The 22,935-nt window shown below is 39.6% G+C and overlaps 1 protein-coding gene across 8 annotated transcripts in view; it reads right to left on the bottom strand.

Annotated features, from left to right (window-relative positions):
- Nucleotides 1–22,935, bottom strand: part of AIG1 (androgen induced 1) — a 218,967-nt gene that overhangs the window by 34,569 nt on the left and 161,463 nt on the right. For 5 of the 8 annotated variants that reach the window (XM_074333656.1, XM_074333664.1, XM_074333657.1 and 2 more), the window contains one exon: nucleotides 5,305–5,420. The exons of the other annotated variants lie outside the window; for them this stretch is intronic. In XM_074333656.1, coding sequence (XP_074189757.1) covers nucleotides 5,305–5,420 — 116 coding nt within the window. The remainder of the gene's footprint in view (nucleotides 1–5,304; nucleotides 5,421–22,935) is intronic. 8 annotated transcript variants of the gene reach the window in all.

The raw sequence follows: 22,935 nt of genomic DNA, 5'->3' as shown, positions 1-22,935 counted from the left end.
AAGTGCTTCTCTACTGCAGAGGTTCCGTACCTGGGAGATGGGCTGGCTCCAGCTTGACCTCTTCAGCACTCCCTGACTCCCGCTCATGGCAGTACACTCCAATTTCTCATTGCTGGGAAACCCTTGCCCAGGGGCTGGCCTTCCTGGGTGGGAAGGCCCATCAGGACAGCGCAAGCCCAGTGATGTCCCTCAACGTCCAACCAGATCAACAAGAAACATCCATCACTGCTGCATATGAGGGGATCTAGGCTGCACTGCAGCTCGTCCCTCCCTCCATCCTGCCATATCCTTCCAATGCTCGTTTCCTTGCTCATGTAGGAGGTACAGAAAGGTTAACATGTCTCCTTCTTAAATTAGATTCCTGTCTCCCCCCCTGATATTTACCAGGAATTCTCTTGGAGCCTCATACAATAGGCTTTGGTTGCGTATGGAGGCACTTCCTTCCCCAATGGCTCCCTTAGACCTCAAACTGAGGATGCAAAGACCCTCTCCCTCTTCCCCAGCCAGGCTGAGGAAGGAAGGCAGGGAAGGCGGGGAAGACGGGAGTGACGAAGAGTGTGGATGGCTTTGGTGATGGGTAAGGGAGCAGAGTCTCTGGGCTGTTTCTTATAAGCCCTAAGAAAGGTATCTCTTTTCAGAATGTGTACTTATCACCTTATTCTTTCATCTTGGTGCCAGTTCTCCGATGCCAGGAAGTCAGGAAAACCTTCACACACTATTACAGATGTAAAAGTCATCAGGGTAGGCAGTTATGGTGAAGTGAAAGGCTCAAGTTAAACAGAAGAAAATGTCACAAGCTGGTCAAAGGATAACTGCATGTTGCCCAGATTTGTTTAACTGGTGAAGAAGCATCCAATTAGTTTTTTTGTTTGTTTTTTTGGAATGTGGCCTAAAATTTTTTTTCTCGGTAAAGAGGGTATAAATTTTATGCTAGAAATTTTACTTGTTCATGGTTAAAATTTCTTTTGAAGACTTTTTAATTTGAGTACCCTTTTACTTTTATTTTTAAGAACGTTTTCTCTGTTTTAAAAATAATGCACGAGTATGTTTCCAGCAGGAACTTGAGGAAATACAGAAACGTTTCAACTAGAAAAAAAATCTGCAATTGCACAAGTGAGGGATAATCAAGTTTAGTGGAAAACAGAATTCTGATTTGGGACAATTTAGGATTATATATCATGAAAGAAAGCTTATTCTTCATCTTGATTTTACTTTGTGTTATTTTCTGGGTTGGGAAGTTATACAATGGACACATTTGGGGTAATAAGATTTGGAATATGGAATTGTAGAAAAATCATTAGGGCTCTGAGACGATAGAAATCTCTGTTTCGCTTTAAATAAGCTCATTGCAGCGACAAGGGCTATTTATCCATAAGAAGAAGTTTCCAGGACCCCCTTTCTGCCCTTCCCTAATGCTGCCTGGCTCCTGACCTTCCATTTAGTGGTCAGCATGTATTATGCATGGCCCCTGCGATCTCCTGTGGGCTCTGATTGAATGAGAACCACTGAGGGAGGGGGAAGTCCAGGGGCTGGAAGAAGCATCCCCAGGACAGAGGAGACTCACTGTTGAAGCCTTGGGCATGTACATTTCCCATCTGGAGTGGTTTCCTCCTTATGGCCTATAGATTGAGAAGCAGAGCACTGAGCAGCAGCAGCATGGCAGGGAGACAGGATGCTAGGTGCCAGGGGACGGCACAGCCAAGGAACTGACTGGCCTCCAGGATTCCTGCACCAGATGGAGTGAGGACGTCTTTTGCAGAATCTGTCAACTTGAGGGTGACAGCAGTCAGCATCCCATGATCTTAAAGCTCTCTGTTTTACCCAACCCAACACCGCCCCCATTGAGATTATCGGATGGTCCTAATTTTAAACTTAAAAAACAAACAAACAAAAGTGGTATTTTATATCCTTGAGGGTTGTTCTGATTTTTGAAGTGAAGAGTGTATAAGTGAGTGAGAATGAGTTAAAGAAAGAGAAAGGATGTAGGACACTGAACTAAAATTCTCAAACTCTTGTAGTAAAATATACACTCTATGTTACAGCAAATATGGAAATAATAATAATGACGACAAGTAGTGAAGATAGAAACTTTACTGTGTGCCAGGCATTGTTTTACGGGCTCTGCATACAGTACCTGAGTCCTTACAACTTCCCCGTGAGGTACCTACTACTCTCCCTCTATTACACCTGAGTAAGTTGAAGCCCAGAAAAATTAAGTGGAGGAGTCAGAATTCATACCCAGAGGTGTCCTTAATGACAAGACATGGCTGCTTCTGATGCTTCAAAACAAAAATACAACTAAAAACTCCATCTGTTCACCTGCAGAGTTACTCTGTCCACAGTAAGAGGCAGTAGAGAGTCTGGTCAATTGTACAGAGTTTGCAGCCACAAACCAGGGCAACAACAACAGCAACAATAACAATAACAAAACGGCTTTTCCTTGGGTAAGTCATATAATCTCTCTAAGCTTTAGTTTCCTTATTTGTAAAATGGGCCAGACAAGGCCTATCTCACAGGGCTGTTTGGGAAGGAAATATTATACTATTTGAAAAGCATTGGCACAGCACTCAAAAGAATGGTATTTATTACAATTCTTGATCATTGCTGTTGCCCTAGAAACCAAGAAGACCTCTGTGTTGTGTCCTGCATAAGATGGAGCATCTCATTTATTAGGGAAATTCCCACAAATAGGGTGCAGAGAAATGTGTAGGGGAGTGATGATGGAGTTGTGCAGGAAAGGAGTTAAGAGCTCACCATAAGTAGACAAGGAGATGTTGTGCCCCAGACACCTAGGCAAGTAGAAAGAGACATATGAGGAGGTGGAAGTGACCGTGAAAGGAGTCTGGGATGACTTCAAGATGCGAAAGTTGGGTAGGACTGAAATAGGGGCTGGGAAATGGAGCCACTGAGGGGGGGAGTTCAAGGGGTTCTAGTCCATGAGGGAAAGTTCCGGCATTCCTTTCTTTCATGGCTCTCACTATCCCAATCCAGGAAGAAAAGAAATTCAGACAGGAAGGGAGTCTTGCAAGAATGGAGAGAGCAAGCTAGAATAATCAGGGCAAAGTTGATAGTCAGCCTGGCTAGCAGCCTAGGAGGTATAGATTCAGCTCAACCATACAGAGAATTGGACGGGAGATCTATTTATTTTATAACTAGCATGTGATAAGAGGAATGCTTTCTTCCTCATGAGGCATGATGTTCTGGAATGTCCCATCACAACCCTGGTATGCTATCAAAAGATTTTACATCCTGAACCTTCTGCTGTTGTGTCACTGGTACGTTGGCCCTGAGATCGTTTGAAAGGGAGCCAAAGCCAGTACCTTCTTGATAACAATGAAAACCCTTGGATTTATATAATATGACATGATGTGAGGGACATTGTTTAGGTGTTGGCATAGTTATGAATGTCTAGGGCAGAACACAAAAGGGAAAAGTCTATTTTGAAAGCTTTCTCAGAACACATCTTTGAGAATTCACTAGTTAATGCAAAGACGTGTCCAAACAAGTACGGGTTTGCTTAAGGAGCATGCAGAGCTGGCAAGCCTCATTTGGCATGAAGAGGGTGAGGAATGCTTCATTTTAATGAGGGACCTTGGGGGTCTATAATGAAGACTATGTGGTATTTCCCACGTGTCCCTTTGGAACATGGACTGATTGGACCCACAATGGAAGCAAAGCCATTGGAAAGTGCATAGTTCCTGAAACCTCTCAGGCTCTGCAAGATTCAAATAATTTAGTGGCACATAAATGAATTCACAGGAATACACCCAGAGGTCCCAGAGTAAAAACATCCCCTTCCCACAGGTAAGCAAATATGAGTGCAAAGTAAAGAGACTGTATTTTTGGAGGGAGGGGAAACGGGCATTTGATGCTTAAACTAATGCTATAGGCAGTTCCAGGTATGTTGTGAACACTGTGGCATCCTTGGAATAAGTGTGTAGCTTCCCCACACGACTCTTCTCAGAGAGGAGTCATTCGAATACCAACTTCACATGTAAAAGCATATACATTCATTTTTAAGAAATAATTTCACAGTCAGACTTCCTGTGTGAGCCTTGATCATTTGGACCTTTTCTATCAGAGAAAGTTAATACTTAATGTTTTGGGTGGAAAAAACACCTAGACAGTGACTAGGAAAACAAATATTCCCCAGTCCTCATGAATGGTCCCTGACTAGTCCACGAAGTGGCAGACAGAATGCACATTACTGCATGTTTGTTCTAGGGTCTGTAGTCTGGATATCCCCTTAGATACAGTAATAGGGTGTGACTTCTAGAAGCAAATTCCCTTTCTATTGAACTGGGGCATTATATGATCATTCATGCAAAATATGTGAAATACTGGACTGATGTTTATTTTATATTTCTGGTCTGGCTGGAGCAAAATGCTCCATGGAGACTGGGTCTCCCAAAGCACTCCAGGATTTTGGTGCAATTAAGCACAGTTCTGGGTATTTGGAAGAATGTTATTCAGTTCTTCAAGCCTTTTAAAGGAGAGGATGGACCCAGAACTCAGAATAAGAGTCCTAAAAGGCAGAAATCCTGGCGGGAAGAATCTCTTCTGCATATGTTAATATAGCAAAGAGGACTTGGAATTATAAAGAGAAATAAGAAATTCTCTATCTTAAGATAAATAATTTCGAAACATTAAAACATGTTAAGAACTGAAATTAATGTGAAATAAATTCATCAGGCAAAAACTGTTATCAGATAAATTTGGCTTCTCCCACTTGGGACTCAGACCAATAGACCAATTGGAGATTTCCTGTGATTTATTTATGCCAATTTACAAAGACAAAACCATTAAATGTATGCTATACGAGTATGTAATAGCTAATTTTGGAATAGGTTTTAAACGGACTCAGGCAAATGCACATTTTCACTATTTCCTATGAAGCTTAGAGTCACTTCTCTAAAAGGTCATTTCATCTGTCCTCATTTGCATTTGCGGCAACTCCCCCACCCCCCAACAAAAGCAACAACAAAAAATCCCCAGCAAAAAGGGCCTCAAGCAATAACAGTGGAGTCCAAGAAAAACATTTAGTTTGAAAAAGAGTTGAAAAATGTAGCCTTGGAAGAAGCACTGCTTACATGGGATTGTTCAACAAATTCCTGTTGTGTGAGGTTTGGCATATACTTTCTAAAAATATAAGCATCTGGGGAAATGAGACAAAGCCCAGGTCCTGGACCAAACGAGGCACGCAGTGTGAATCTGTTAGTGATTATATCCATAATGAAATATGTGCCCAAATTTAGCAGTGCACAATATAATACAATACGAAAGCCCAGCAGGCACTGGCCTTACCATAATATATAGCCAACAGAGAAGGTACATATGGCGGCGAGTCCGCTGCTCCTGCTGGGATACGCATGGTGTGATGTCCTCATCTCGATCAATATAAAGGGCAAAACGGTTGTGTGCTGAAAAAGAACAGAGACCAGGTGACACAGATTCTTATCATCGCCGCTCAGTAGTTGTTTGGTCTCCAGTAGGAGAACGGATAGTGTAAGTTCCTAGCAAAAGCGACACAGCAGAGAGCAGTGTATGGCTCACCTAAGAAGTAGAACGGACATGAAAACATGGAGTGCATCAATTGCTCCATTGGTATTTTTCTGCAGTATCTTAATTTTGAAATTTTATTTATGCCTGTTACTGGAAATTTCTATAATATAGAAAGATGTATAGGAAGAAAATTGGAATATAAGAAAGGAATAAAAATAACCACTGTTAATATTTTGGTGTATGTCTCCCCTACCCCACCCCCCGGCTCACATTATTTATATATAGTTAAGAGTACACTGTGCATGCAATTTTGTTTTGGATTGTAGCATGAGAATTTTTGATATGCCACTTTAGAAATCCTTCTAGAATACCTGATTCCAGCTGCTTAAAATTCCAGTTTATGGTTGTACCAAAATTTATTTAACCAATTCCTGTTCTTGGACATTAAGTAGCAAAAGATTTTCATTTTTTCATTTATTAAAAATGTCATACTAAATATCTTTTGTAGAAGTCTTTGACTGAATGTCTGAACGTTAAATTATAGTCTTATAGTGAAATGCTATGAAGATTTTAAGGTTGTTGATACATAACGCCAAATGAGGTGTGTACCAGCAGCAGGTTAGGAATAATGCCAAATTAGCTTTCAGAAAAAAATGTACCAGTTAGTACCACTTGGACATGGATTTAGATATGATGTTTGAAGATAGGCTCTAAAGAAGCTGCATGGAACGTTGCCGTTTGTTTTTCTGCCCAGTAGCCACTGTAGATACTACTCAGTTCAGTGGGCCAGGTTGGGGATGAAATTTATCTTTTCCATATGGTAGGAAGAAAGGAAAGTCAAGTACTTTTGGTATTGGAATTTGGTGGACAGATAGAGGGGACAAAGAGCTTTTGACGTCAAACTGGGTCAGGATGTAGATTTTCCTTCTAACTTTGGAGAGTTCCCCACGAGTAAGACGATGGCAGAACTGAGAAGTGAACCATCAGCGAGTTTGAATTCTATTTAGTACCTCCTTAACGGCTATGAAAGAATCTTTGTTCTGTTCTTGCTGTATTGTTTGCACATTCAAGGAAAAGGCAGGAAATTGAATGTTATGATTTTCCAACTCTAATAAGTATTGTAGCAAAATGGAACCAGGTGGCAGGTAGGCCTTGGCAGGAAAAGACTTGGTGGGGAGATCAAGGTGAACATCTTTGGAGCAACTTATTGTTTATATTCACAGAAAAATGGAAGGACAGGATTTTGCAAGAAATATTAAGACAATGGAAGACTTTTTTTTTTCTTTTGCCTTAAACATTCTCCTCCACATAACCGTTCTGACTGCCAATATATTAATAATTAGAGTACGGTATTCCCAGAATGTCAGGTGGGTGATTCCACAGTTGGGTAGCTTTATATTTCTTTATACTTTGCTTCTTTATTATTGTTTTAAAACCATATAATTAGCTCTGAAGGGAACCATGATAAATGTACTTGTGTATGAATACAGAGACAGTATGTATTTTAAAGATCTATTTTATTGTTTCTTTCATTATAATCTAGTCACCTCAGATGACATTGGCCTGGAATTTCACCAAAAATTTCAGCTGTTAACAATAGCGTTACAATGGTATGTTCATGTAAAATCCAAATACACAGCTAGCAATAAGGCCCAGTCTTATATAGAGAAAACACTGAGGGTTGCTAGATGGGCGGGGGGGTGGGGGTAAGGGGGAAGTTGAGGGGTTTAGAAAACAGTCGGTAACCACAAGATGGCCACGGGGTTTTGAAAATTAATTTGGGGAACGTAATCAATAATGTAAAGATTTTGTAGGGTATCCGATGGACACGTGTCCCATTTGGGAGACCACCTCAGGGATGATGTAGATGCCTGATCTCTGCACTGTACACCTGAAGCTGAAGCTGAACAATAATAAATGCCAACTATAATTTTATATATATATATATATATATATATATATATATATATATATGTATATATATGTATGTATATGGTTACAGGAAGCGGAGTACAGCATTAGGAATAGACACAGTGGAAATGTAATGGCTCTGTGCGATGTCAGAGGGATAGTGGATGGGGGCAGGGGTGTTCACACAGTGTGAGGGATATAAATGAATAAACGTCTAAGTATTGCTTTGTCTTGTGCACCTGAAACTAATAAAATTAAAAAAAAAATAAGGCCCAGTCTTATCAAACCTTAGAGTAGAAAGATCCATGCAAATCAAGTGTTTACACTAACGATAATGCTGCCTCTGATGGACAGTGTGTGTTACAGGATGACAATGATATTATTTTTGACTTGTTATGTATTATTTAAAAATGTTTAAACTCTTCCTCTTCATTCATTGCTCCAAACTGAGTAGAAAATCATCCATTTTTCTGTAAAGTTATATAAATTCAAATAATGAATCTATTTTCAGTTATCCAGTTATCATTACTTTTACCTAGCTTAGTTCCTGATTATCAGATGTCATACCTGGAAGGGTTGGCATAATGATGCCAGGCAGAAAATCTTGAGAAATGAAGACCTTTCTAGATTACTTCATCATTGGCACTATCACCACTAAAAAGGAGCTAGCTGTTGCATCAGCGACATAACCAATGACAAAAGATATATTTTTGGCTAGCTGTGTCTGTGCCAGTTTGGCCAGCGGCAAATCTCAGGATAAGATTTTTTATATAGGGGTAACTTAACAGCTTATCATTTAGAATATTCAGGCACTAAAGAATGTATATCTTCCTCTCTAAAAGTTTATAATGCAAATTATATTTACTGATAAACAGTATATACTAACAAAAGTAAAAATAGTACAAAATATTTATAGCCAATATAAATGTTGCCCTGTAGGTAAAGTTCTATGAATTAGAAAATGGTAAAACTCTGTGAATGGTCCTGCTGAATCTTTAACCTTTAGAAGTTCAGTTATAACTCAAAATCTATAGCAGTAAGAGGGGTAATTATTTGAAAACTACAGGTATAAGAAATCCAATTCTAACCCACTTCCAGGCAACACTCTGCTTCAGTGACTTAAGAACCAGAGGAAATATTCAACTCCATTTGAGACCATCAGCTGCCCAAGAATGGTAATCAGAGGTTTTGTTCACTGTGATATCTATCACACTTAGACAAGAGCTTGACACATTGGAGGTAATCAATAAATATTTGTGGAGATCATTTAATCTTCAAAATAACATTGTAAGTGGAAATTTTTAACTCCATTCTGTAGGTGAGGCAATAAAGACTTGGTAACAATAATTCTCTTGCCCAAGATCACAGAGCCAGTAAGTCTGGAGGTGATGTTCAAGACCAGTTCTGTCTGTCTCCGAATCCCCTGCTCTTTTTTCTCCATTAAAATTATACATTTAAAAAATATGAGTTAAATAATCCTTGACTCATAGACCTGTGGGAGTGCATGAGATTGAAGATCACTTATGTTGCCTCTCAATAGACTGGCACTATTTTTTGGTTGAGCCTCAAAATAAATAAAAAGGTCTTCACTGTATATAAAAAAAATGTATTTTGCTAAGTATGTTTTTTCCTGTGGCATATAAGCATTCTGAATAATAACAAACAATAAAAGCAGCTGGCATAAAGTTAGAACTTTTCAGTGATACCATGACAGTAAAGGACGGCTGGAGGCAGCTCTTTCAGCTTTGGGTTCAGAGGAAGACAAGGTGCAACTTTCCTGGTCGTCCTGGATCTGGGCTCCTGTGGTACCTGCAGCCTTCACCATGTCACCTAAGTGCCACCCCATTGAGCTCAAAGTCGTATACCTGAAGTGCAAGAGCAGGAATTCGGGGCCATGTCTACCCTGGCCCTCGAGATCAGACGCATGGGTCTTCATCCACAAAAGTGGCCCAGACTGAGTGGTATCTTCTGCCTCTGCCCCATCATCAAAGCCCTCCAGGAACCAGCCAGAGACAGAGAAGCAAGAGCCGATCAAGCTCAGTGGAAACAGCACTTTTAACAAGATTGCCTGATAGATGCAGCACTTCTCTGTACAGCCAGAGAGTTTTCTGGAAGCATGAAAGAACTGGGACTGCTGAGCCTGTGGACTGCAATGTGGATGGCTGCCACCCTCATGACATCATAGGTGGCACCAACAGTGGTGGGGTGGGATGCTCAGCTACTTAAGAACTAGAGGGAAATATTTCGATAAAGAACTACAGGGGGAAATATGTCGAAAAAGGATCATTTGACAAGTAAACAAAAACAAACAAACAAACAAACAAACAAAAGCAAACCCTGGAATTATCTGTTTCTATTCCTCAAACTTTTTTTTTTTTTTACAATGTATTTTTAAAATTTATTGGGGTGACAATTGTTAGTAAAGTTACATAGATTTCAGGTGTACAATTCTGTATTACATCATCTATAAATCCCATTGTGTGTTCACCACCCAGAGTCAGTTCTCCTTCCATCACCATATATTTGATCCCCCTTACCCTCATCTCCCACCTCCCACCCCCCTTACCCTCTGGTAACCACTAAACTATTGTCTGTGTCTATCCTCAAACTTTTTAACTTACAATTTTCTCAGACAGGTGGAGATACACTCTGGATAAACAAAAAAGAGGGTAAAATCTCGTTGCCAGAGGGGGCTCTTAAGAATTGCACTGGACTGTTTTTTGCAGTATATTGTCCATAGCACAACTGCCTAGCACCTGAGTGACTGAGGTTTGACTGTTCTTTTAAGTGCTCAATGAGATGAAGGGTTGACAGCCCAAGGAATAAACTCTTGATCTACTCTATTAAGTGCCCTAGAAAGTATGGGTCTAAGATGTAAGTAGTTATCCTATCCCAAGTGTAATCTTCCGTGGCTGCTAATTTTAACAAGACTGAATTGGGAAGATTGTGTCCAAAAGGGAAAGCCTGTATCTATCTTGAGCTTTTGCATCCTTTGTGTTTTTCTTAACAGGGTTCCAGTAGGTTCCCTCCCGGTAGCACAATTTATCACCATGAACTGACTAGCAACCCCATGGCAAAGGTCCCCCTGAAGAGGGCATCCATCCACCAGGTGGTGTCGCCTCTGCACAGAGATGCTCAGACCTGGTCTGAGGACTGGATTCAGGGAAGGACCCAGGACTTAATTACCGTTTCCCTGAAAATAAGACCTAGTCAGACAATCAGCTCTAATGCATCTTTTGGAGCAAAAATTAATATAAGACCCGGTATTCTATTCCATTCTATTCTATTCTATTCTATTCTATTCTATTCTATTCTATTCTATTCTATTCTATTCTATTCTATTCTATTCTAATTCTATTCTACTCTACTCTATTCTATTCTATTCTATTCTATAAGACTTGGTCTTACATTATAGCAAAAATAAGACTGGGTATTTTATTATGTTATATTATATTATTATATAAGATCCGGTCTTATAGTAAAGACCGGATCTTATGTTAATTTTTACTCCAAAAGATGCATTAGAGCTGATTGTCCGGCTAGGTCTTACTTTCAGGGAAACATGGTATGAGGTGAAGGAGATGAGATAAGAAAAAGGCTTTTGGAGAAGAGGCTGCAAGGAAGAAAGTAGTGGAGATAGGTAGAAAGATCAGGAAACTGGCATCTGGGATCTAGTTCTGAGTGTTTCCCACCTGTATTAAAATTACGCTGATGGTAACCACTTTGAGCACCTCTTGTAATTGCAGACAGTCAAGTATGACTTGTATTTATCTTTTGTTATCGGAATATGAGTATATTGATACAGTTTTTCCTTTTAAAAAATGTGTATACTTTTTTGGGCACCCTCTGTATATAACATTGTCTCTCTCTCTCTCTATGTGTGTGTGTGTGTGTATATATATATATATATATATATATATGTTTGCTATTAAACATATATATGTATGCTATATATATATATATGTTTGCTATTAAAGGCTCTGATATATATATCAGAGCCTTTAATAGCAAACATATATATGTATATGTATACACACACATATATATATATATATCAGAGCCTTTAATAGCAAACATATATATGTATATGTATACACACACACACACATATATATCTCCACAAATATAAAGTGCCTAGGGCCTACAATAGTAAAATGTCATAATGTAGCCCTGTCATATGTTACCTGATTTAAAAATAAAAATATTTTCTTAATTCACATTTTTCTTAAATAAATGTATTTAAAGGGAAACTTATGACACTTATAAATGATCATAAAATGGAATATCACTTGTCATAAATAGAAGATAACCACAAAAACAAATACAGTGAAAAATGAACTGCTCTTAATAAGGGTTTGCTAGATATGTTTGCTGTTAAAGGCTCTGATTCTGAGGTCTGCTCTATATATTAAGCAGAAATGTTAGCAAATATTAGAGGGGCATTAAAGACACCCTAGCATGAAATAGAGACTCTCCTAAATGGAATCAGAAAGACTGAAAGATAATTGGGAGGGAATTACCTTTTCATTATGTGATTCAATATTATTTAATGCCAGGTCCCTGTGCTACATAAGTTATCTTGCATGCCATCAGGGCTACACAGCCTATGTGCTGGAACAGATTAGCTATAAATTGTAGTTGTACTTTCTAACGGTTGAATTATTTGATTTATGAACAGATGTTCTTTTGCCAGAAAAATGGAGAGACAGATGAGTAGGAAGTTTAGGTATTGATGGAGGAATTTTGTGGGATTTAACGGGACTAAAGAAATAGATTTACACTCCAAGAAGGATCTGGACTTGCTATTGGGAAAAACATTTTGATTATTATTATTATATATATATTTTTAAGGAGGGCACAGCTCACAGTTGCCCATGCGGGGATTGAACCGGCAACCTTGGTGTTATTAGCAGCTATGCTACTGAGCTAGCAACTGAGCTAACTGGCAACTGAGCTAACTGGGCACCCCCAACATTTTGATTATTTTTGATGGCACTCAGTAGCCTATAAAGTAAAGGGAAATTTTAGAATAAACTTTGCTGTGGAATAAATAGAAGAATGTAAACTATGCTGTGTGATCGTATGAATTCAGACATGAAGTCCCTGGTAAGGTATGAAATCACTCAGATAGAGTGGGATGAATTAGGGGACCACTCCAGTTTATTTTCGAGCCCTAGAATCTATTGCTGTAATCAGCATGCACATTACAAAAAATAATAAACAAGATTTGAAGACTATATTTCACTGCTATTTCTCTGTTTTTTTCTCCTCTCTTCAGAATGTTTTTTAACTAGGAGAGTACTTGCTCCCGCACCCTATGAACACCAGATACAAATAGTTTTCTGCCTTGGAAGCAAAACCAGCTTTTAAATGTGAGGTGTGCGAGCCCAGCCCCCGCCTAGCTGGACAATAAGAGAGCTGGCCACCCCATGTCTCCTTATTTGTATCTGTGGGACACAGGCAGAACTCTGGATGTGTTCTCCCAGGAATGTGTGCATGAAATCACCAGGTGAGCTTGTTAAAAATGAGATCGCTGGGCCTCGCTCCTGGGGCATCTGGCTTCCTGGCTGTGTAGTGTTCATGGTAATCCCCATATAGGTAGACAACATGTTTGTCAGGATATCTAGGTTTTCTCATATCCCTATGACAACTTTTGATCATAAATAAAAAGTTGAAGGATGGCTGTGTGCATGTGCGTGTGTGTGCCCATGGGGCACCCAGCACCTGCATTCTTGTGGGCATCCAGGCTGCAGGCAGGGCTAGAGATGTGACCAGACTTGCCTGGGAGGATGCGGTGAGGGAGAGTCCCTATGATGTCCTGACAAGTTTACAGGTGTATTGCAAATAAAAATAACACGGAAAACGGCTCTAGGATACACAAAGATGTACGCTCCAGATTGCAACGTGAATCTTTTGTTTGCTTATTTTCCCTCCCCTCAACACCCTCTAGAATGACAGAAGATGAAAAAAGAGAAAATTTTATTCTGTAATAAGGCAAGAAGGAATTTCCAAGTTTGAAGATAAAGCCCATTATATTTGCAAAACATGATCTAAAACGATAAGAAGGGTGGTGTCAGAAAAACTGGCAACGATTACAAAACGCTGACTGCTCCCAACTTTTGCAAAGCTTCTGGGCTCCCCAAGTCACTCAAATTCAAATGTTTAATGAATGCAGGGAACACACTGGGTCGGAGCATGCACAGAACTGGGCTGGGTCTTCCCCTGAGGTGACCTTAAATTCAGTTAGTGGATGTGGGGAGGTGGCAATGACATTCCGGGCAGCTTAGAGACAAAAGTGATGTAAGCTTTAAAAAAACCAAAATTTTTAACTCTGAAAACCTGACCAAATGTTTTATCATGCCACCAGAAACTATTATTATTAATTTTACTAATTGTTCAGCTCAAACTTCGTTACCCTTCCTCATTCTCTTCATAGTAGAGATATTTCAGTGCTGTGAATGACTGAGAACTGCCGTGTTAACCCCTCCAGTTTCCAATTCTCCAGAAGTCAAGTGGAACTATCTGCCATGGACCTCCCTCACCTAAGGGCTGAGGTGCTGGTTTTAGTGAGGCAATGCCTGTGTAATATGACACAGAATCTCCCCAGAAACTGCTAGAGCCTCTTTGGTTGTGCCTTTTTGGTGTGGTGTTGGATACCTGCTCCTGCTAGCTGTCACATCAGTCTGTGATGCTCTTCCAAGGGCATCTCAGAATCAGGTTAGACACAGGACCCAGGGTCAGAAACTTAGATTCACATGGAACCAATATTTATGGAGTGCCAGTATGTTCCTGATGCTTCAAAAATTCTACATGGGCTCAGTACAAAATTTGGGACTCATCCAGATCTAACATTAGTCCCAAACTCTTAGGCTATGGTTTTAATAATTAGGCCCAATAAACAAAATAGGGATATGCATTAAACCAAGACATGCATATCTTTGCGACTAAGAGCGAATGAGACATCACAGAAACAATCACACTAGGTCATTGGTATCATTTTATGGGGCTATTATTTTTGTGTTTAAAAAGCATTTTTAACATTACTTGAGGGCAGTTAATACCTCTTGCTGAATCTTCCTAATGAAGGTATCACAAGGTGCTAAGGGTCTGTGGCATTATTGGGGGGCTCCAGTGTGGTGCCTCCTTTATTGTCCAGCAGGCTGTAGGTCATGAAAAGGAATTATTTTTGTGCATCTACCTTACCCTTTAACTCACCCTTTGACTCACATGGTACCTTAAAGGGTAACAGCGACTTCAATGTGATCTAATATTCACTTCTTCCATGAACATTTCACAATTCGTATTTGTGATTCTCACACAATAGTACCTCTCATTACTGTCCTTAGACAATCAAACAATCACATATATGTAGATATATGTAAATGTAAAGACCTATGATGGTGCAATGGCTGGAGTGATCAAGGGAGAACTTCACTCAATAGGAGACATTTGAACTAGGTTTTTAAGTGCGACTAGGGCTTCACAAGCAGAAGAAAGCGTGAAGGAAGAAGTCATTCACAAGGCGAAGAAGAATGAAAAGTATGTAAAGGCACCACCAAGGCGACTGTCACTATTTTAGGACATGAAGGAGCATGAGGAATGAAGCTCGGACACGTGAGGTAGGCATAAGCTAAATCATGGCGGGCTTTCATATGAGCTTTGTCCTGTGGGAAGCAGACATATCCGTACAGATTTAAACTCCTTCCACGGAGTGCAAGGTCTACAGAGGTAGGAGAAACATTTGAATATTAATAACAGAAAGAGAACGCTGGAGCCAGTGTGGAAGCTGGATTAGAGAGAAGAGAGATTTATCTACCAACATGTCCCCCTCTCTTTTCCTTCCAGACTACTTGCTTTTTCCTCAAGGAAGGGACTTGATTCTCTCCATGACTTCCATTTAGCCTCCTCTGCCCTACCTCTCTGTAGCCTCCTCACCTACAATTTCCCCCTTTCTACTCTTTTCTCTTTTACTTTAATAATTACCATAGTGCTGAAAACAACACAGGGAAAAGAACAAAAAAGAAAGCTAGTCTTTAATTTTGGCAAATATGTATTTGACAGGTAAATATGTAAATAGGACTGCTTTCATCCCTCTGTGTTTTATGTTGCTTCCTCCATTATTAATTTATGTCCATAAATACTGAATACATAGTACTAATAGCTATCGTTTACTGAGCTCCTAATATATGCTCAGTTTTATACTAGACATTGTTTGTCCGCCAGTATCATGTTTAATTCTTATAGCAACTCTAATGAAATAGTTATTTTCACCTTCATTTTATAAATGAGGAAATGCAGGAACAGAGTGATTAATTTGTCAGAGGTCATGTAGAACTAGGAAGTGGTGCAGCCAGCATTAGACCTCAGATCTATCTGACTCCAAAAACCTGTGCTTTTCCTGCTTGAGACACAATGATTCCCATGCTGGTTCATTAGTTCATTCATTCGTTCATTCATTCAATTTACACTCATTGTATTTCTACTATGTGTTACTCATAACTCCAGGTACTTAAAATATATCCCACATCACAGCAGACAAAGATCCATGCCTCCAATAGGTTGCTGTTCTTGGGAACACAAATTTGAAGTCTCTGACCTCAGAAAAGACCAAATTCATTAGGATTGCATGAAGATTACATGAGATCCCACAGTAAAAGTGGCTTGTACAAGTACATGCAAAAAATAATTCAAGTTATTTTGTGATATCTCCTAGTTATGACAAATTGCTAAATAATACTGTCTAATATTTACTGCATGCCAGGAACTATAGTAAGTACTTTACATGGATTAAAACTCGTTTGCATCTCACAATAATCCTTCGAGGTGTATATTATTACCAATTTCATTTATAAAAGTTGAGGCACAGAAGTTAAGAAAACTGCTCAAAGTTACTAACTGGAAGGTGATGAATTCAAGCTTAGACTCGGGTAGTTTGCCTTCTGAGCCCACCTTTTAACCATGGTGCTATACTGCCTCTGGAAGACCTGAGGATAGGGGAGTAGCCAGTGTTATCAGGAAAGGTAACTCTTGGTCTTATGGGCTGAGAGAAGGATCCTGGGACCTTCTCTTACCCACACCATTCACCCTGGGAAGATTCCCAGGGCTGAGGGATGAATGGCCTCTACATTCAAGGTTAAAATGAAGACTATCTGACCAAACTTTACACTCATACTTTGGGTACCAAGGGCCTCAAGGAGGTAGAGGGGCAGGAGTGAGAATAACACCGATCCACTGACATAGAGAGGTGTTCTACTTGTGCTACCTTTCTTGTCTTTATTTGGCTTACTCTCCTTAAAAGCATTTTTGAAAGTGTTGTAGGGGGTGGGTTGAAGAATGACGGAAGGGAAAGCAATGGGGGATATGGTAGAGAGACAAGGCAAAAGGAAATTCAACTGTTCCTGTAGTCCATACAATTGAAAGCTTTCTTAAAGATCATGGCACACTGATAAGTTTAGGGAGCAAGTATAGAAACACGAAGTTCATTTTTAGGAGCACTCTGAAATTAAAAAAGAAACTTAAAAAATAAGAAACTAGGATTTTAATGTATATGCTGTTCAAAATTTATTTTGAGCTCAATTGATTCCACTCACCCATATATATCAGCCTCCTCCAATGGCAGGGTATTCCTCTAAAAATACATGATGGCCATTTGGTTCCCTTCTCTAAAACTGTCTCACTATCTTCAAAACAAAGTCCAAGTTTTTTAGCATTGCCTTTAAAGACTCATACTATCTGATTCAGCCTACTTTTCTAGATTAATCTTACACATGTTGTACTGGCAACTGTCACTGTGCCACCAAAAGGCCTTACATGTTCATGCCTTTGCTCACGCTCTTCTCTCTTACTGGAATCCCCTGAGATCTGAGACCTTCTCTTTAGTACATATTTATGGCAGTGACATTTTCAGCTCATCAAAGAATCATCCCTCACAGTGCTCTACACCTTTGCAATTAGGCAGGCCACTGTGAATGGTCTGTTATAGAAGAAGTGATACATACTTCTAGACCAAGGGTGTCAAAACTGCGGCCTGCGGGCCAACTGCGGTCCGCAATCCATTGTTAATTGGCCTGCAGCAAATTCCAAAAATATATTTAGTTTACTTAAATAAACCAGGAGAGGCAATACGTACTTCACCTTGAGTGAGTGGCCCAGCTGTTTGTGTATTTTACCACATATGGCCCTTGGTAAAACATGTTGAAAAAAGTTTGGACACCCCTGTTCTAGACCAATACATTTCAAAGCTGGTGTGAATTGACTTCCTTTGCCACAGTCACCTGGAAGCTATGTGTTGAAATGACGAAGCTACAAGATGGAAACCTCCTGCATCCCTGAGTCACCACCTGGAAAGGAGCTGCAGTCAACTGGGCTGAAGTCAACTGGATCTCAGCCAACATGGTGGAATGAGAAATAAACCTTTGTGGGCTTAATTCATTAAGATGTTAGGGTCAGACGTCATCAAAATGGCAGTGTGAGGAGAGCCTCTGGAAATTTCCCCTGGAATGTACAACAAATTCAACAACTATAACTCCACAAAGGACTCCCTGCACAGCAGACAGGCAAGATGAAGAGGCTCACTACTGAATTCACCTAAAGGTGGGAAAATTGCGCGAGCAGGGGAGGAGGGAAGGGAGAAGTGCTGAGACGGAGCCATGCGGGCGCAGGATGCAGACCTAGCTCAGTGCTCCGAGCTCGCTGCATCCCGGAACTACTGCAGCTGCGGGAGAGGGAAGAACTCGGACTGCTAGGGCTCCATTTATGGCCCACAGGGCTGAGGGGACAGCATATAACATGGCTGAACCCAACGCTCACGGCAGAGACCTTGGAGCAAAGACTGAGGGAAGAAGGCTGAAAATGGTGGTTTAAGCCCTCACGGCTGCAGAGATCGGAGCCTTAGGCACTGAGACTAGCCGCCCCCTCCCTACCCTCCCAGAGTTCGCCCCGCCCCCACCTGCCCAGTGCTAGAAGTGGAACTGTAGCAGTGTCAGATCAACAGAACAGAATATTTGCAGTTCTGAGAACTGTGGCCTGCAGACACAGATTTGCAGCCCAACTAGTTCTGGCAAAGGGGAGGGAGCTGTGGAGACAGGACTGGCTGTGGTGGTGGTCGCCGCCATTGCTCTGGGCCACCTCTCACAACCCACCCTGCTCCTGGCCCCACCTATCTGGGCAGATCCCTGCAGGAGTAAACAGAGCTGCTGAAACACACGGGCTCTGAATCTGGTGCAGGAAGAGCTTTGGAACTTCAAAAGCTCTCAGCATCCCCACAGGGATGCGGCACCCTCTGACCCAGGCGAACTATTAACAGAGGAGAAGCCTGCCTTCTAGGGAATCCCCCCATTGTGTGAGAAGCTGGAATAGTGCAGAGAAAACATAACACTACAGTGTAAGAGAGAAAAAAAGGCTGCAGTTGGAGAGAAAATAAAACATTCTACCAACATGTACTGGAAAACAAAAGAAAGACCTCTTCCTATCAACCTGTTGCAGAATCCACTCCTGTGATGTCTAGGAAGAGAAATAATAAATCATTCATTGCCATGAACAACCAAGGCAACGAGACAGCTCAGAAGGAAAGTGAAAAGTCTCCAGAAAATGAACTTAAAGATATGGAACTATGTGACTTAAATGACAGAGAATTCAAGATTGCAGTTCTGAAAAAACTCAACGAGATGCAAGAAAACACAGAAAGGCAGTTTAATGAACTCAGAAACACAATCAAAGAAAAACATGAACATTTTACCAAAGAGATTGAAATTTTAATAAAGAACCAAATAGAATTTCTGAAGATTAAGAACTCAATAGAAGAAATGAAGAATGAAATAGCCAGCTTAGGTAGTAGAGTTGACCAGATAGAGGAAAGAATCAGTGACATCGAAGAAAGAAACCTGGAAATGACACCAGTGGAAGAAGAGAGACTTGAGACTTAAAAGAAATGAAAGAACTCTACAAGAACTTCCTGACTCCATCAGAAAGAGCAATATAAGAATAATCGGCATACCAGAAGGAGAAGAAAGAGAGAAGGGAACAAAGTATATTCAAACAAATAGTTGATAAGAACTTCCCAAACTTGTGGAAAGGACTGGATCCTCGAATCCAAGAAGCAAATAGAACACCTAATTACCTCAACCCCAACAGGCCTTCTCCAAGGCACACTGTATTGAAGCTGTCAAAAATCGACAAAGAAAGAATCCTCAAAGCAGCCAGGGAAAAGAAGATGGTAACCTACAAAGGAAAGCCCATTAGATTATCAACAGATGTTTCAGCAGAAACTCTACAAGCCAGGAGGGAGTGGAACCAAATAGTCAAACTATTGAAAGAAAGAAATTATGAGCCAAGAATAATATACACAGCAAAGATATCCTTTAGATATGAGGAGGAATAAAGACCTTTCCAGACATACAGAAGCTGAGGGAATTTTCTAATACAGGACCTGCACTACAAGAAATACTAAAGGAGGCTATTTGATTACCATCAACAGGGACAATTTGTGGCAACCAAAACATAAAAAGGGGGAGAGTAAAGGCCTGAACCGGAATATGGGAATGGAGAAAGTAAGCATGCTGAAGAAAATGGAATATTCTAAGTATCAAACTTTCTTTTACATAAACTTAATGGTAACCACTCAAAAAAACAACAACACAGAACTGAAATATATACTTTAATAAAAGAAGAAACAGAGGGAAACATCATAGAAAACCACCACATAGAAATAATAGACAACAACAAAAAGGCAAAAAAACAATGGACACACAGCCTTACCAGAAAACTGAAGATAGAATGACAGGAAATCCTCAGATATCAATAATCACCCTAAATGTAAATGGACTGAACTCACCAATAAAAAGGCACAGAGTAGCAGATTGGATCAAAAAACTAAACCCAACCATATGCTGTCTCCAAGAGACACATCTCAGCTACAAGGACAAGCATAGACTCAAAGTGAAAGGGTGGAAATTGACACTCCAAGCAAATGGTATCCAGAGAAAATCAGGTGTAGCCATAATGATATCAGATGAAACAGACTTCAGACTGAAAAAGGTAACAAGAGACAAAGATGGACATTTCATAATGGTAAAGGGACTATACAACAAGAAGACATAACAGTCATCAATATTTACACCCCCAATCAGGGAGCACCGAAATATATCAAGCAACTACTAACAGAACTAAAGGGAGAAATTGACCAAAACACAATTATACTAGGGGACTTAAATACATCATTGACAGCTATGGATAGATCATCCAAACAGAAAATAATGAAATAGCAGCCCTAAATGACACATTAGATGAAATGGACATAATTAACATTATAGAGCACTTCATCCTAAAACATCAGACTATACATTTTTTTCTAATGTACATGGAACATTCTCGAGGGTAGAGCATATATTGAGTCATAAAACTAGCCTCAGCAAATTTAAGAAGATTGAAATCATACCAAGCATATTCTCTGATCACAAGGCTTTGAAATTGGATATCAACTACAAAAAGAAAGCAGGAAAAACCATAAATACATGGAGATTAAACAACATACTTTAAAGAACAACTGGGTCAAAGAAGAAATTAGAGGAGAGATCAAAAGATACACAGAAACAAATGACAGTGAAAATACATCCTACCAAAATTTTTGGGATGCAGTGAAAGCGGTTTTAAGAGGGAAATTTATATCATTACAGGCCTATCTCAAGAAACAAGAAAAATCCCAAATAAACAATCGCACATTACACCTTAAAGAATGAGAAAAAGAAGAACAAATGAAACCTGAGGTCAGCAGAAGAAAGGAAATAATAAAAATCAGAGCAGACCTAAATGAAATAGAGAACAAAAAGACAATAGAAAAAAATGTGACAAAGAGCTGATTCTTTGAAAAGATTAACAAAATTGAGAAACCCTTGGCTAGACTCACTAAGATAAAAAGAGAGAAGACACTAATAAACAAAATCAGAAATGAAAAAGGGGAAGTTATTACGGATGCCACGGAACTACAAAGGATCATCCAAGAATACTATGAAGGACTATGTGCCACCAAATTCAATAACCTAGAAGAAATGGACAAGTTCTTAGAAACATATATCCTTCCTAGGCTGAACCACGAAGAACTGGAAAATCTAAACAGACCGATCACCAGTAACGAAATTGAATCAGTCATCCAAAACCTTCCCAAAAGCAAAAGTCCGGGACCAGATGCCTTCACTAGTGAATTCTACCAAACCTTCAAAGAGGATCTAATACCAATCCTGCTCAAACTCTTCCATAAAATTGAAGAAGAGACAGTACTCCCTAACTCATATTATGAGGCCAACATTACCCTGATACCAAAACCTGGTAAGGACAACACACAAAAAGCAAACTATAGACCAATATCTCTGATGAATACAGATGCAAAAATCCTAAACAAAATTTTAGCAAATAGAATGCAACAATGCATTAAAAAGATTATTCATCACGACCAAGTGGAGTTCATCCCAGGGGCACAACATATGCAAATCCATCAATGTGATACATCACATAAACAAAATAAAGGACAAAAACTACATGATTATATCAATTGATGCAGAAAAAGTACTTGACAGGATACAACATCCATTTATGATTAAAACACTTAATAAAATAGGTATAGAAGGAAAATACCTTAACATAATAAAGGTCATATATGACAAACCCTCAGCTAATCTCATAATTAATGGAGAAAAACTGAAGCCCTTTGCTCTAAGTTCAGGAACACAACAGGGCTGTCCCCGATCACCTTTGCTTTTCAACATAGTGTTGGAAGTCCTTGGCAGAGCAATCAGGCAAGAGAAAGAAATAAAAGGCATCCAAATTGGGAATGAAGAAGTTAAATTGTCACTCTTTGCAGATGACATGATGCTATATATAGAAAACCCTAAAGACTCCACCAAAAAGCTATTAGAAACAATCAATAAACACAGTAAAGTTGCCGGCTACAAAATCAACGTACAAAAGTCCATTGCATTCCTATATACTAACAATGAAATCTCAGAAAAGAAAGGAAAAAAAAAAATCATTTTGCAATTGAAGCAAGAAGAATAAAATACCTAGGAATAAACTTAACCAAGGATGTGAAAGACCTATATGCTGAAAACTATAAGACATTTTTAAAAGCAATTGAAGAAGACACAAAGAAATGGAAAGACATTCCGTGTTCATGGATTGGAAGAATCAACATAGTTAAAGGGCCATATTACCCAAAGCAATATACAGATTTAATGCAATCCCCATCAAAATCCCAATGGCATTTTTTAAAGAAATAGAACAAAAAATCATCAGATTTGTTTGGAACCACAAAAGACCCTGAATAGCCAAAGCAATCTTAAGAAAAAAGAACAATACTGGAGGTATCACACTCCCTGACTTTAGCTTGTACTACAGGGCTACAATAATCAAAACAGCATGGTATTGGCAGAAAAACAGACACATAGACCAATGGAATAGAATTGAGAACCCAGAAATAAAACCATATAAATATGGACAGATAATTTTTGACAATCAAGCCAAAAACATACA

The sequence above is a fragment of the Rhinolophus sinicus genome, linkage group LG05, assembly GCF_036562045.2.
Source record: "Rhinolophus sinicus isolate RSC01 linkage group LG05, ASM3656204v1, whole genome shotgun sequence".
Classification (NCBI taxonomy): Eukaryota; Metazoa; Chordata; class Mammalia; order Chiroptera; family Rhinolophidae; genus Rhinolophus; species Rhinolophus sinicus.
Note: the sequence above shows the minus strand (reverse complement) of the source record. Positions and strands in the feature narration are given on the sequence as shown.